Below are 15,940 nucleotides of genomic sequence, written 5' to 3'. Positions count from 1 at the left end.
GTTGTCACAATCTCTTAGATTAAGAGATCAAACAATTTCATTTTCATGAAATTCTTTAAAAATTAAATTTAAGGTTAATGTGGATATATATGTATGTGTCCACAATATAAATTAATATTTTAATAAATAATAATAATATGACTACACTAATATAACTACATTCACAGGATTGATAGAATCGATTGATTATTATTTTGAATGATAATAATATTAATAATTTTATATAGTAACGTTCTCCTTTGTTTTGTACATGTCGTGTGCACAGCATGCTACAGCCACTTCCAAATTGTGGATATATATGTATGTGTCCACAATATAAATTAATATTTTAATAAATAATAATAATATGACTACACTAATATAACTACATTCACAGGATTGATAGAATCGATTGATTATTATTTTGAATGATAATAATATTAATAATTTTATATAGTAACGTTCTCCTTTGTTTTGTACATGTCGTGTGCACAGCATGCTACAGTTAAGATTGAATTAAATCACTATGTCCATTCTAGGATAATAAAAGCTTTTCTGTAATAGTACTTGGTTTAATAGTTTCCAGTACTCAAATTTCTACCGAGTTCTAGATAGTAAGATAGTCGAATAATTGCTATTTTGGTTATAACAACATTTAATAATGACTATATACAAAGTTCAAAAATTATGGGCGAATAAAATGAGCCAATAAGCGAGATACAAGCAATAAAGGAGGTATTTCTGAATACTTGTTTCATTACACATCGCAGACAATTAAACCATTAAATTACGATTCATATCCTGTACAAATTTAAACGTGTTAATCGCGAAAGAATGAAAGTTTCGAAGACTAAACAATTTAGATAAAGTTAACAATGATGTAAACACATTGCATAAAGATCAATCGAAGGAATTCCAATATTTAGTAAATCAAAATCCCACCAAAAAAAAATGTATTTGTTTATTCTGAAAAGTTTAAGGTCAGACAACTTAACGGTCATCATTTTTACCTTATATATTTATATTAACCGAAATGGAAATACGGTGTTGACTAACCGTTTGGGATCATCAAAGAAAAACACTAGCGTAATTTGCAGAAGAAAGAAGAAAAGCAACAAGCCTTAGCCTTAATGGATAAACAAAGTAAATTAACTAAACTAAACGAAAACCTTGAAAAAAATTCTTTGGGTTATATTTTTAATAATTTAAAAAGTGAACGTGAAGATTATGGTTTATTTTAAATATCATCTTGCACGGTATAAAGATTCATTCAATATTTTTTTTATTGGCATTTGCCCCAATTTTAGAAGTCGGGGGAGATAAATATTTAGTTTAAAGCTTCGGCAAAAAATTTATTATAAACCGGTTACCGAGTTATTCAGCTGAATGAGTAAGAATTATAGCCAGCACGTTGAAATCTTTGAAATTTTTAAAACGTTTCTAACGCATCTAAAACGCGAATCATAAATACATCGGTGATTCAAAAAGGTGTGTTTGTATATATGGTCATAAACCGGTCCATTAAATAATACGAATCGAATCGGAACTGGCACAACACCACGAAATTCTAAAACAAGGATTTTCTCCTTTAAACATTTTAGAATTATTTTGGTATCTTTAACAATTCAAATTTTTCTCGCGTCTTGATTCATTCAAATCCTACCATCAAGGTAAGTAGTTGTGTCATGTAATATCACTTATGAACTAAAATGTATAAACACCTAACGAAAAATATGAATTCCTAAGGTGAAATTTTATGAAATATTCTCGCAAACATATTTTGTGCCAAATTTAAATTTAGTTTAAATCATCATGTGTAATAAAATAAAACTGATTTCAAACATAGACCAATGTAATTTAAGCGTGACTCATTCCAAAAAAAATCCCTTATTTCTGATCGTTTTAAAACATAAAACTTTATGTAATTAGCCAACTTACGATGTCATCTTAATTGGGCCAAACAGGTGTTAACACACAAATTCACATTTTTGTTCTAATTATCTGGTTAAAGTTTTTTTGATCAAAAACTTTATATAACCGTTGGTATATATAGGGATATATCGTTATTGTTATCGGGATGACGTCAATTGAACCATGTAAATCCACAGCAGGACGGTGGTTGTAATTCCAGATTACAATTTATGTAACAACGGAGTTAACAATACACCTGTCGATAATCACAAGGCTACGTAAATAAAGTTTGTCGTCGACATTTGCTGTGTTTGTAACAAAGAGGTCGGCAAAGCCACAAAACCCAAATGAAACTAGTAAAACCGTACGCAATGAGATATCACAGTTTCGCAGAAATTCATTTGTGCATTCGATAACAGTTTGATGGTTTTAATTGGAAAATTGAGTTAATGATGTGAAATCGAATCAAATTCCACATCACCGAGTATTCAAATAGATTTTATGCGAGGCTTTTATATTTTTAAGTTTATACTTTTTTTTTGGGTTATCGATGAGTCACATAAGAGATATGGATTAAATTTATCAAAAAAATTATGTAGGTAGTAAAATTCTAAATTTATATAAACCTACTTTCACTCGCACAAATTTTCAAATCCACTTTCTCGTTTTTAATCTAAATCATGAATGAAAACCATTCATATGAGTCATCTGGTATTAACTACTCAACAATAGAGTGTATAAAGAAGCACTTGAATGTACAACATCGTTTTCGAACGTTATTAGTCAAAAGCAAAACCATCGCAATGGCCGGCGATGATAAATTGAACACTTGGCGTGAGAAATAAAACAACTTCTGGCAAACGGTTCATTTCGAACCGGTTAGTAAATTTTGCCCTGACTTTTCCAGAGACTAAAAACAGCGAGCCACCGTCGCCGCCGCCGCCGCCAGACGTGAATCACCATTTCCATCCGTTTTCAGTAACTTTTCGCGATGTCGTCACAACTCCATTAAAACCACGTCAAACTGACGTCGGTCGAAGCGTAAACAAACCGAAACCAGCAGTAACTACGGCAAAGCTACCGTCTCTCAGGTATTCCGAGCGCCCGGGTTAAAAATAAAGGATAACTTTGGTGGTACGAAAACGTTATGACCCAAACAAGTGAGCCGGAAAGAGTTATCGGTATTTACACAATTTCGCTTGCCAAGACTGTAATCTTTGTCTGAACGTCGCACTTAACGCGCCATCAACATTTTTTTTCGTTGCTGTTATATAATTGTTATTTTCGGTTTGATTTACGTAGGGGGGTTTATTGTTGAACTTGATCTTGGATTTATAAAGTTATTATTGTTAAAAAAAAAAGTGTGAATAGAAGAAATGAAGAAAAAATGTCAATAAGAGATGATGAGAAGAATGCTGAAGATAAATCTTTAACCTCCAACATCAATCAGTAAGTCAGCAAAGAAATTGGAAAAGTTGCACGATAAACTTTCAAATTGAAGCAATAAAGAATGTAGGATCTTCAACCAAATCTACTTCTGGTATCTAATTGTTAGGTTAGAAAAGATTTGCTTGGCCCCAATGAAAGAAAGTGATTGAAGACAACATCTGGCGGTTGAACATTTACAGGGACATTAAAATTACGAATGGGATTTCAGCCAAGGGATCAATATTTACGGATTATTAACGTCTCAATAAAAAAACTAAAAGTAATTCAGCTACAAACATTCCTTTAGATATGGAGGGAGGTTAATAATCTTCGAAGAATGTTTTTGGTTTTCCTCGTTGCCAAAAAAAAATCATCGGAAGATTCTCATTGGAAAAATTTACAGAAGATTTTTGCAAAAATTCGATGAAATATAAAGCTGAATTTCAAAAACCCAGATCATGAGATAACACTGAGATTAACTGAGATAACTGGCATATGAATTGTATAATAATTCATTCTGTAATCTGATGCTGGCAAAGTTCCAGATGGTAGATATTGTAACATTGAATTTCTTATCAATGTGATTTGAAAAAACAATTTTCCAATGAAGCTTTAAACCTGCAAATCTTCAAGAACATAAAGTCTAAAATTTCAGAGAATTCCAAAAATATCGGAAGTTTTTGGAATTTCCAAAGACGTTCATATATTTCTATACATATCCTACCATTTTCAGAAGATTTGCAAAGAATTTTTAAAAATATTCAAATACCTCTAAAAAATTCTAAAGGTTTCGTGGAATGTTTACATTTTTTAGCAGAAAGCAGAATTATCTAGTAGTACTCAACTCTCTTAGGATATTCAGAGCACTTAAATTAAATTTTCAAAGATTTCTGTTGATCCTTTAAAAAAATATCTATTAATTTCTTAATGTTTGTTAAGATTTTCCAAAAATTTCTAAGAAAGGATAATCCTAAGGTATTGCTACGATATCCATTAATTTCTAAACACTTCCTGGAATTTTCAGAAAACTTCTGAATTTTTGCAAAAGTATTCTGGGATTTTCAGGTTACTTACAAAAAATTTTAAAGATATCCAGGAATATCTTCTGAGAGTATATAGTATTTCCAAAATTTTCAAAAGTATGCAGGTTTATCGCAGGAGTTTCTGGCGATGTCCAAAACCTTAGATAACTCTCAGAGGACTTTTGAAGATTTACGTAAAGATATCAAAGGATTGTCAGAAAATTTTAAAAGATTAACAAAGACATCTAGATTTGTCCATAGATTTTGCAAACGGATTAAAGTATTTCAAAAATTTCCTGAAAGTTTTCATATCATTTTCAAAAACTTGTATGGAATTTCAAAGGTTTTCCAAGATTTTCTAAGAGTTGTCGACGATATCGAAGATGACTCTAGAGATTTCTAGAATGCCTTAAAGAATTTTCAGACAATTTTTAAAAATTATCAAACGCATTTGGCTTGTCAAAGAATTTTCAAAAGCATTGCAGAATTTCAAAAGATTTCCTGCGAGTTTTCAGATCATGCTCAAAGATGTCTATGGCATTTCTGAGATTTTCAAAGGTTTCCCAAGATTTTAAAAAATGTCGTTTCGCAATAATATTCAGGAATTTCTAATAATATAACGGGATTTATTTAGGATTTTAGAAATCTTTAGAGGACTTGCAAAGATGATCAAGGATTTTCAAATTACTTCTAAAGATTTTTAAATATATCCAGGAATATCTTCGAAAACGATCAGTAATTTTTAAAGATGTTTAAGATTTTAGAAGTATTTTCAACGATATCTAATAATTTTTAAAGTTTTCATGGGTTTCCAAGATTTTCAAAACTAAGCAGAGGTTTCTAAAAGTTTCCAAAGATGTCAAAGGATTTTCAAGAGATTTCAAAAGATTTTTGTGGAGTTTCAAAGATGGTTTTCAAGAAATTTTCGCAAGATTTCCAAAAATATTCCGGGTTTTTCAAAGTTTTGCAATGACATCAGAAACTTTTAAAGACATTCTAGAATCTTCTCACGATTTTTGAAAACTTCTAAGAATTTGCAAAGAATTTTAAAAAGTCCAGAAATATCTTCAAAACGATAATTAGCAAATTTCGAAACACTTTAGGATGATTTTCAAAGACTACATGGTATTTCCCAGATTTTTAAAACTGCGCAGAGCTTTCGATGAATGTCCAACGATAACTAAGAACTTCTTAAGATAACTCTTTATAATTCTAGAGCACTTTTAAGGTTTTGTAAAGATGTCAGGGAATTTACAGAAAATTTGTGTAAAGATTCTAAAACGATTTCCTGAAGCTTTTTGATGTCCTGGAAATCCCTCAGGATTACACAAAAGATTCGCAAAAGTTTTCAGATTACTTCGAAAGATTACGCAAAGATAATTAGCAATTTCAAAGAAGTTTAGGATTTCCAAAAATATCTAGTAATATATGATATTTTGTGGTATATCAAAGATTCTGAACAATAGGCAAGATTTTCCATGAGTTTCCAACGATATTTAGGAGCTTCTAAAGATAGCACTTGGTATTTCCAAAGCACTTTAAGATTTGCAAAGATTTTCAGGAAACTTCTAAGGATTACCAAAGACATTTTTTAATTTCTAAATGTTTCCTAAGATTTATAAAGGTTTTCCAGGATTTTAATGTAACCCAACCCAACCCGTAATTTTTTCCAGATTTCAGAAAATTTCTGAGAATTTGCAAAAATGTCCAAGTAAGAAAACATTTAAAGATATCCAGAAATATCATCAGAATGATATCAAGTCATTTCTAGAGATTTCATAGCATTTCCAAGAATTTCCAGATGACCACATATCAATAACAATAAGAATCTCGTCATCCCTATTTTGAAAGCAAGAACGTGTAATGTTAAAAATAAAACTGTCCTGTATGCTTAAGAAGGCAGAAACCCTCCAAAAGGGTAAGGAATGGAAATAAAAAATGTGGAGAACACAACAAGAAGCTAAGCTCTAAAGTTAGACTAAAATCAAAACATTTTTATTGGAAAATCATCCTGTAAAAATCCAAGATTATAAACAAGTAGTTATTAATTAGACAAATTTTATCACTACAAAACTGCATCTTATCCTATAATGATCAGAAAGTAAGAAACCCAAATAAGACCACGTCAAATTTTGAATAAAAAAGACCAATAGAAGAATTTGATTATTTAATATGAATAATGTGCGCTTAGAAAGAACCTTGAAATCCAAAAATAATTCTTAGAAATGTAGAAATGTTTACCTTTGAAAAGCGACCAAACAATCGTGATAAACTACTGTAGTCTCTGACTTTTGTATTTTTACATCCAAGACGAAAGTGATAAACTTTAAATTGTCTAAAGATTAATTTCTTTCAGAGTAAAAAAGTGTGGATGTTTTGAGTCGCCAAAGCGTTTTATTGTGCAAATTTTGCAGTTTGTTTGGGAAACTTTGGCAACAGTCCTGTAAAAAATCAAGGACTGCGAAAAGGTTGTAAAAAGTTTATAGACTTTTTGGAAAAATAGTCGGCGTAGTATTACTACGAGTAAATGTGGTACCTATATTGCTAAATACCTAAACTATATAATGCTAATAAACCTAAACTACACAACTAAATAGGAACGGAAAATTCTATAAAATATCAAAGACTACAAACTAATAGTTAAGTCAAATCAACCCGCAAAACCGTGCAAAAGATAAGAATATAGACAAAGAAAGAATTTCAAGACTGAGTGTGAACCGATACTTGAGCAAAATATTATGTTATTATAAAAAATGAACAAATTTTTACAAAAATATTCAGGGATTTTCCGAATGCTTTTAAAGGTTTTTAAAGATGTCCAGGAATATCTCCGGAGAGTTAATGCGTAATTTCTAGGGATTACACGGTATTTTCAAAAGTAGAAGAGGTTATCTCAAGAGTTTTTAACGATATCTAGAAACTTCTTAGATAACTCTTAGGATTTCCATAGCACTTTTAGGGATTTGCAAAGATGTTAAAGGACTCCCTAAAGCATTAAATTAAATTTTCAAAGATTTCTGTAGATGCTTAAAGATTATTTATTAATATCTAAATGTTTCTTAAGATTTTCCATAAATTTGTAAGAATGCTGGATATTCTTCGAAACTAGTTTTCTAAAGATTTGCTATGATGTCCAGGAATTTCTAAACACATCCTGGGATTTTCAGAAAACTTCTGAATTTTTACAAAAATATTCAGGGATTTTCCGAATGCTTTTAAAACTTTTTAAAGATATCCAGGATTATCTTCGGAGAGTTAATGCGTAATTTCTAGGGATTACACGGTATTTTTAAAAGTAGACGGGGTTATCTCAGGAGGTTTTAACAATATGCAGGATCTTCTCAGGTAACTCTTAGTAGTACCAGAGCACTTTTTAGGATTTGCAAAGATGCTAATGGCTTTTCAGGAGTCTTTTGAGGACTTAAGTAATGTTGTGAAATGAGTTCCAAAAAAATTCTAAAGATTACCGAAGACATCTAGATTTGTCCAAAGATTGTCAAACACATTAAAGTATTTAAAATAAATTTCCTGCGATTTTCATATCATTTTCAAAGATTTATATGGAATTACAAAGAGTTTCCGACCATATTCAGGAATTTCTAAAGATAACTCTAGAGATTTTCAGAATACTCTAAATGACTTTCAGAAAATTTCAAAAGATTTACTACGAGGTTTCAAATCATATTTAAAAATTTCTGTGGAATTTCTGAGTTATCTTTTAATTTCTAAATGTTTCCTAAGATTTGTTTAAAGACTTACAAATGCATTAAAGGAATCTTTAAAGACCTTTAAAGACCTTTAAAGATCTTTAAAGACTTTCTAGATCATTTTTAAAGATTATTGTGGGATTTCAAACATATCTATTAATTTTTAAATACTTCTTAAGATATTTAAAGGTCACGTTTAAGGATTTGCAAAGATGTTAAAGGACATCCTAAAGCATTAAATTAAATTTTCAAAGATTTCTGTAGATGCTTAAAGATATCATAAATTTCTAAGAATTCTAGATATTCTTAGAAAATAATTTTCTAAAGTTTTGCTGTGATGTCTAGGAATTTGTAAACATATCCTGGGATTTACAGAAAAGTTCTGAATTTTTACAAAAATATTCAGGGATTGTTAGGATGCTTTCAAAGGTTTTTAAGGATATCTAGGAATATCTTCGGAGAGTTAATGCGTAATTTCTAGGGATTACATGGTATTTTCAAAGGTAGACGGGGTTATCTCAGGAATTTTTAACGATATCCAGGAACTTATATCCAGATTTATTTGGGAAACTTTGGCAACAGTCCTGTAAAAAATCAAGGACTGCGAAAAGGTTGTAAAAAGTTTATAGTCTTTTTGGAAAAATAGTCAGCGTAGTATTACTACGAGTAAATGTGGTACCTATATTGCTAAATACCTAAACTATGTCGCAAAAATAGGAACTAATATTTAAGTCATAAGTAAGAATATAGATAAAGAAAGAATTTCCAGGCTGAGTATGAAGCGATACTTGAGCAAAATATGTTGTTATTATAAAGAATGAACAAATTATTTACTTGTATTTAATTAGATTTAAGAGTATCGATTTCCCACATATTACTCTCTTATAATAACACGTAATTACTTTAATCGATACGTCAGTGTAATTGAATTATTATCTCCAACATATTGTAGATGGTTTTGATAGCGCCAAATGTATCACGTTATCTCCAGTATTACCATAATTATAACGACATATACGACAACATCCAATAAATGATTTATGACCATCACAAATATAGAAAAACACCGTAAATGGAAATCTCGTCCATCATCGTGCGGACAAGAACTAATAGTCTAATACAAACCACGTTGTATATCATTTCACCACCTGGTTGCGCGCACGAACAAAGAAGGGATCACGAAAAGCCCTTTTCGCTTTCATGTCTGTGGACCAATCGAGTGGAATTAATGGGCACATAATTGGACGGGGTAGCAATAAACTGTTCCATATATTCATGAAATTTAATAACGGCGAAGAAAGTGATCGCGCTGCCCGATGACAGGTCGCGTCTAATAAATTAAACATGACGGGTGCCCAGCTTCGGATGGAGCGTTATAAATCCCCGATTATAATTGGATAAAGTAATTATCGCGCGGAGAGTCGTTTCATGGAACGTTATGCCTTCGGACGTGGACGATAAGCAAGTTACGTATCGGGATTTGTGGCGAAGAAGGTAATTGCATTTTTACGCCGGGTAATTTATTTCTTTTATTCGTCTCAGTTTAAATGTATTGCGATTTTAGAAATGTACTTTTTGTTCGAAAAACCAATGCTGATTTGATGGCAATTCTTCGAGCGTATCGCTTGTATTATTCATAAGAATTCGAACGAACGCGGTGCTGAATCGGACTAACTCGTTAATTTTACCACCACGATAAAAAAGCAGCGCAGGTTTGATTATTTTACAATTCTAATGACCGCCAGACTCGTATTGTTAACAACTCCGAGACGGTTTTGTAAATATTAATTAGTAGGGATGTGGTGTGTAACGTGCGCGATCGGGTCAAAGCTCTTTTAATACCTAATTAAAAAAGATATATCACGTAAAAAGCATAATTTGTCATATCCTTCGCGATTGAGTAATTGGTAACAAACATTAAATGAAAGGGGTTTCAGCTGGCAACTTTTCGAAATTATGTCGCCACGTAAAAACACACACATCTACAAATCCACAGCTTTCTCCGTATGATTCACCCGCCTCTGTGACCAACATATCAATCATATATTTAGCGCGTCGTCCGAAAATAAACCCACCTGACAGCCAAACAAACCGGCCCAAAATAAACAAATACGCCGCGTTCCCGCATAATTCACTCATTATAAGTTCCAGAAATCAGATACATTTTGGGCAAAATAAAGGGGTTGGTGGAACTCGTACAAAACAAACGTTCGAAGAGAAGGACAATGAACAGTAGTAGTATGGCTCGTTGTCAAAGAGGAGACGCTAACGCTATCTTAGGACCTCTATTTATATACGGCACACATTCTCTAACGATGTCGTGGATGGAGTCTCTTGTATTGCGACAGAATTTCGTTAGATAGTAGTAATTGAATGAATCTAATTCAACAAGCTCACAAAAACATATAAGAATTTCTTATTTAATAATATAAAGAAATCTTGTTATCCTTTTAGTTATTACAGTGATTACAGCACATCAACATTCTAAAAAAAACATTATTGTATTGATACATTAGTAAATACATTAATTAATTAAGGAGCATAAAGGACTTGGTTATAAGTGAGCATTCAGTTAGCAATATCATTTATTAGCAAAACAAAAAAACATGTTATTTAGATAGCATAAGGTCTTCGTCTATCTTCTTGAAACATATTTCCCACAACTTGTGTTCATCACTCCAAGAAAATAAAAAACCAACAACAAACAACAACAACCACCATAGTCATGTCATTACCGTCGCAGTGCTTGCAGCGCTTGGCGCGAGGTTCCCCAAGTGACCCCGTGCTCACGGGCATTGTCTATCCGCAGTTCACAGCATGCCATGCACACAGCGTTGTCATCTGGTCGTCATCACACTGTATGGTGCCACGGGTTAAGAAGAAAATCGAGCGTCATCATCCGGTGAGACGGTACAACTGATAAGACTACTTAATGTTGATGACGCTGACGACGATCGGCGTCGGCCGAAGTCAGCCGTTTGACTGGCTTGAGAGACTCGCCGAGAACGGCCGAGTTTTGGCGTCGCGACGCCGAGCGCACCGTTTTCAAGGTTGCGCGCACATCGGCTATGGACCAAGCGACGACGTACGTCGCGACGCGCCCCGAAAATCGGGTCACACGTTGAACGCCTTCCCGATCTTCTTTTCTTCTCGGTGTGTTGGCATTGCGATTGACGGGTATTGTTGGGATGACCTCAATTCGAGCCCGATATGCAATAAGAACACTTTTGGTTTTGTCACGATTGCTTGAATAATATTGAGGAAGTCGTGATACATTAACGTTTACAAATTCTTTTCCTTTGAATAAGAATACATATTTTGGCATTTACTCAACGTCATTAGATTGGTATAAATAAGCTTTTGTAATGACAAAGTAGTGTGTATTGTTCATCCTGTGTTGACTAAAATAAGTAAAGTCATCGACATTATTTTTAAATACAGCAAAATTTAAAGCAATGTAAAATAAAACTCTTAGAAGTCAGTTAGAGCCAAACTAGTTAATCTACTATCACTGAAATACAATCAAGGTTATTCGAAACCATAATGAGTTACCGAAAAGCATTCGGATTAGTTAGGAACAGTTAGAAATGAAAGAAAGCCATTGGGAGGCAATTAGAAACAGATGAAAGCCATTCGGAGCAAATATGAGTTATCAGTAGTAGTTCGATCATTTTAAAACATTCGATGTAGTTCGTAATTACTACAAAAAGTATTAGGAGAAAAGAGGAAAAAATGAAAGCTATTCGGGGACAATTGGAAACCAATGAAATAGATTTGAGGTAACTTGGAGCCGTTCTGAGTGCAGTCGCGACGTGTTCGAATTTATCAGGAAGAATTGGAAATCAATTGTAACCATTGTAAGGCAATTAGAAGCAGTTGACAGTCATTCGGAGCAATTATGAGTTATAAAAAATTGTTTGGAAATCATTTGAAGACGTTACAAGCATTACAAAGCTATTAAGAGTTACTTGGGAACAAATTGATCATTGAAACATTCAATACAACTCGTAATTACCATAAAAAAACATTAGGAGATATTCGGCGTCAATTGGAAAAGAAATAAATATATTGGAGGTCATTCGAAGTCATTTTGACACCAATTAAGAAGCACTAGAACTAATTAGCAACAAATACCCAACAGGATCCATTGGGAAGTAATTGAAATTAAGTGGAAGTTATTGTGAGGTATTCTGACAGATTGAAAGCATACTGGATGAAATTCTAAGATGTTGAGAATAGTTTGAAGTTGTTGAGAGTTCGTTGGAACAAAAATGATCTTTGGAAATCGTTTCGAGATATTCGATAAAGTTCTCTGCTGCTATAAAGAATATTAGATTTGTTAGAATCCATTCGAAAAGAATATGAAATCACAGAAATGATTTTGATAGAATGACAACCATTTGGAGTCATTCTGAGTGTAATCGAGACGCGTTTGGATCAATCAGGAATAGGTGGAAACTAAATAATGTCATTGGGAAGCAATTAGAAGATTTGTAACAAATATAAAAGATGTTAAGAGCTAATGGTAGCTATTCGGCGACAATTCGAACCCCCAAAACAATCGATTGGAGATCATTCGGAGCTATTCTGGAACCAATTGAGAGGCATTCGGACAAATTAAGAATAATTAGAATGCAAAGATGGTTGCAATTGACAGCAGTCATTCGGAGAAAATTCCAAACTACCACAAAAGGCATTAGGAGTAAACTCTCGACAATTATAAGCTACTGAAATAAATTTGAGCTATTCGGAGCCATCCTCAGAGCAAACTAATAAGTTTGAAACACACGGAAAATAAATAAATTCAATGGAAACCAATCGGAATCAGATGACAGCCATTCGGAGCAATAATGAGATATTAACTGTACTTTGGAAGCAGTTTGAAAATATCAAAACCAATTCGAAGGTATTTGAAGTTGCTTGGGTCCAGTTGGGAATCATTCTAAATCTTTTTCAGTAATTAGTAACAAATTTTAAAGGCATTAGAAACCAAAGGAAGCCATTCGGAGCAATTAGAAGCCTTTGCTATAAATTTGAACTCATTCTGAGCCATTCTATGAGCAATCTAAAGACATTCGAGTTAATTTGGAATAGTTGGGAATCAAACAAAGTTATTAGGAAGCAATTGCAAATAGGTAAGAATAATTAAGACATTAAAAGAATGTGGAAGCAATTTTAAGATATTATAAGAAATTCAAGGATATTGGAAGTTAGTTATACCGAAACTCATAATTGGGAATTATTTCAAAACATTCTCTGTAATTCGTAACTACTGTAAAAGATATTAGAAGCCAATTGAAGCCATCCGGGGCAATTAGAAGTCATTGAAATAACTTTGAGCTCGTATAGAGCTAATTTAATAAGAATTGGAAAGAAACACTTGGAAAGCAAATAAAGTCGTTGGGAAGCAATTTGAAGCAGTTGACACTTATTTGGAGCAATCAATATTTTAAAATATTCAATTTAATTTGTAACTACATATTACAAAAGCTATTTAAAGGCAATAGAAACTATTCGGTGACAATTGCAAACCAAATGAAGCCATTGGAAAACATTTGGAAGCAGTTAACAGACGTTCAGAGAAAATATGAATTATTAAGAATAACACGAAACCAATTTGAAGATATTAAAAGTTATTTAAGTCAAAATTGATCATTGGGAATCACTCTAAAACATTGTAAGTAATTCGCAACTATTACAAAAAGTATAAGGAACCCTTTGAAGCTATTCGGAGGCAATTAAAACCCACTGAAATAAATTTGAGTTGATTCCAACCATTCTGAGATAAATCGAATACATCTGAATCACTTGGAAAGTTAATGCAGCCATTGGGAAGCAATTCGGAGACATTCGAGAGACAATATCATTTATTAAGTGTAGTTTAGAACGAATTTGAAGATGTTAAAAGCAATTTGAATGATATTGAGTAGTAGTTGGGCCTAAATTGATCATTGGAGATTGCTTTAAAATATTTGATGTAATTTATAACTACCTCAAAAGGTATCAGGAGTCAATGGAAGTGATTCGGAAAGAAATAGAATTTAGTAAATTAAATTTGAGCTCGTTCGGGGCCATTCGGATTAATCACGAACAGTTAGTAACTAAATAAATTCAGAACTAGTAATAATGAGTTATTTGAAATAGTTAGGAACCAATTGGAAAGCTGTTCAGAACAATTCGAGTCTATTGGGAATTAGTTAATGCTATATTGATTGGGTGAAGCCCATATAATCAGGAACCACTTCAAGTGATTAAAAGACATCGAGTAATGAAAATTAATTTTTAAATTAAATTAACTGTAAATCTGTTCCAAATTTATACAGATCTGAAAAGTAGAACAAAAAAAAATAGTTTTAAAGTTTCCAAACACACGAAATAATGTGAAAACTCCTTCCTAGTAACTGCACTAAAAATAAATCTAGAAAATATCTGACTATTACCCAAAACAATGTTGTAGTTTCGTTTACACAGAAACCCGGATGCTATTCAAAGAATTCCCTGGCGATATTTCTTTTAAAGCATCCTGTTAAATCCCGTTAAAAACGATCGTTTAGCAAATCACGTCGCTAAAAAAGAATGTTGTTTACAAATAAAACCGAAGACGGGTTTAAGTTTGAAATATCTAAAAAAAAATAATAAATCTACATTTCTAAGTTTGTGCATACTTTTGGGGATTATGAAAAGAGTTGGTTGCCGCAAGATGAGCACAAAATATACAAACAAAGTAACACGACGCAACAAACCTAATTGGACGTAGATCAAAGCGTCCGAGTGGACATTAATATTTAGCGAGGAAGTAAATGATAAACCTGTCAAAGGTGCTGGAATAAACGCAACTTATTTACAGGTCGTGTCAACACGAGAAACTAGCACAAAATTTGCACTTTTACTTTTACGACCATTTTTTACAAAACTTTTAAAACATTACCTTCACACCACAAATAATGTTCGCTATAGGTACTTTTACATATCAAAGGTACTAGAACTCTTTGCATGGTGCATTTATTTCAAAAAAAGTTTTTCAAGTTTATTCGCGTACTTTGATCAATCCAGCGCGAAATTTACCGACGATATTCCAACATCTTTTGAAGGGCGGATGGAACGTTTGCCGACGTGGCGCATGCTAGCGCACGCTTCGGCACTCCTTTGGGAAAACTTTCCGGAAGATATCTGCGGTAGGTCAACAAAGTTTAACGAAAATATTCATGGCAGACCGACTGGATCCTCAATAATTCAGGCGGGAGCTTTTGTACACAAATACTTCCTGAGCGCACGCCCACCAAAGATCGTAATAATTCTCCATTCCTCCGACCCTCTTTCGCGTTTAGTCGCAAACATTTTCACCAACAACGTTTGCGTCGTTACTAAAACAGGCCGTAAATAAGATAAAGCGGCCTATCGGATTTACTAGCGTGATCACGAAACCCCTCTAACCACTAAACGGAACGTTGCTCTTGATACTATATATCACACATAATGTCTAACCATCGTGACAGGAAGTGCTTTAATAGATTAATGTGATTTTTGCACTCTATAGTACATTTCTATTTAGAATAATTACTAGAGCAACACGTCTTGTTTAAAATTTTGTTATTAATTAGGAAAGTTTTTATAAATAAACTTAAAAAAACAAACGATCAAAATCTAGAAACACAAACGGTTGACGATTGTATGAATCATAAACATAAACTATAGTTTTGCCAAAATTCGGGATAATCGTTGTGTGGGAGTCTAATCTCGAACAAACTTGAAGAGTGCCAGTGTCGGAGAATGCAAACTTTCGAAATTTATTCGTGCAAACAACATACTAAATTCGGGTAGCTCAAAATATGCTCGGTTTCCCATAAAATAGCTAAACTTATTCATGTTAATAAGTTTCAAAGAAAAATCTTG

The 15,940-nt window shown here is 32.7% G+C and overlaps 1 protein-coding gene across 3 annotated transcripts in view; it reads right to left on the bottom strand.

Annotated features, from left to right (window-relative positions):
- LOC111414767 (Myocardin-related transcription factor) overlaps positions 1-15,940 on the bottom strand; it is a 103,615-nt gene that overhangs the window by 82,982 nt on the left and 4,693 nt on the right. The window contains exon 1 of one of the 3 annotated variants that reach the window (XM_023046206.2): positions 10,783-11,028. The exons of the other annotated variants lie outside the window; for them this stretch is intronic. Within the exon in view, the coding sequence (XP_022901974.1) occupies positions 10,783-10,843 (61 nt within the window). The 5' untranslated portion in view covers positions 10,844-11,028. Of the gene's footprint in view, positions 1-10,782; positions 11,029-15,940 lie in introns of those variants that run through there. 3 annotated transcript variants of the gene reach the window in all.

Source organism: Onthophagus taurus, chromosome 1 (assembly GCF_036711975.1).
Source record: "Onthophagus taurus isolate NC chromosome 1, IU_Otau_3.0, whole genome shotgun sequence".
Lineage (NCBI taxonomy): Eukaryota > Metazoa > Arthropoda > Insecta > Coleoptera > Scarabaeidae > Onthophagus > Onthophagus taurus.
The sequence above is the reverse complement of the archived record's forward strand: the minus strand, read 5'-3'. Positions and strand labels throughout refer to the sequence as shown.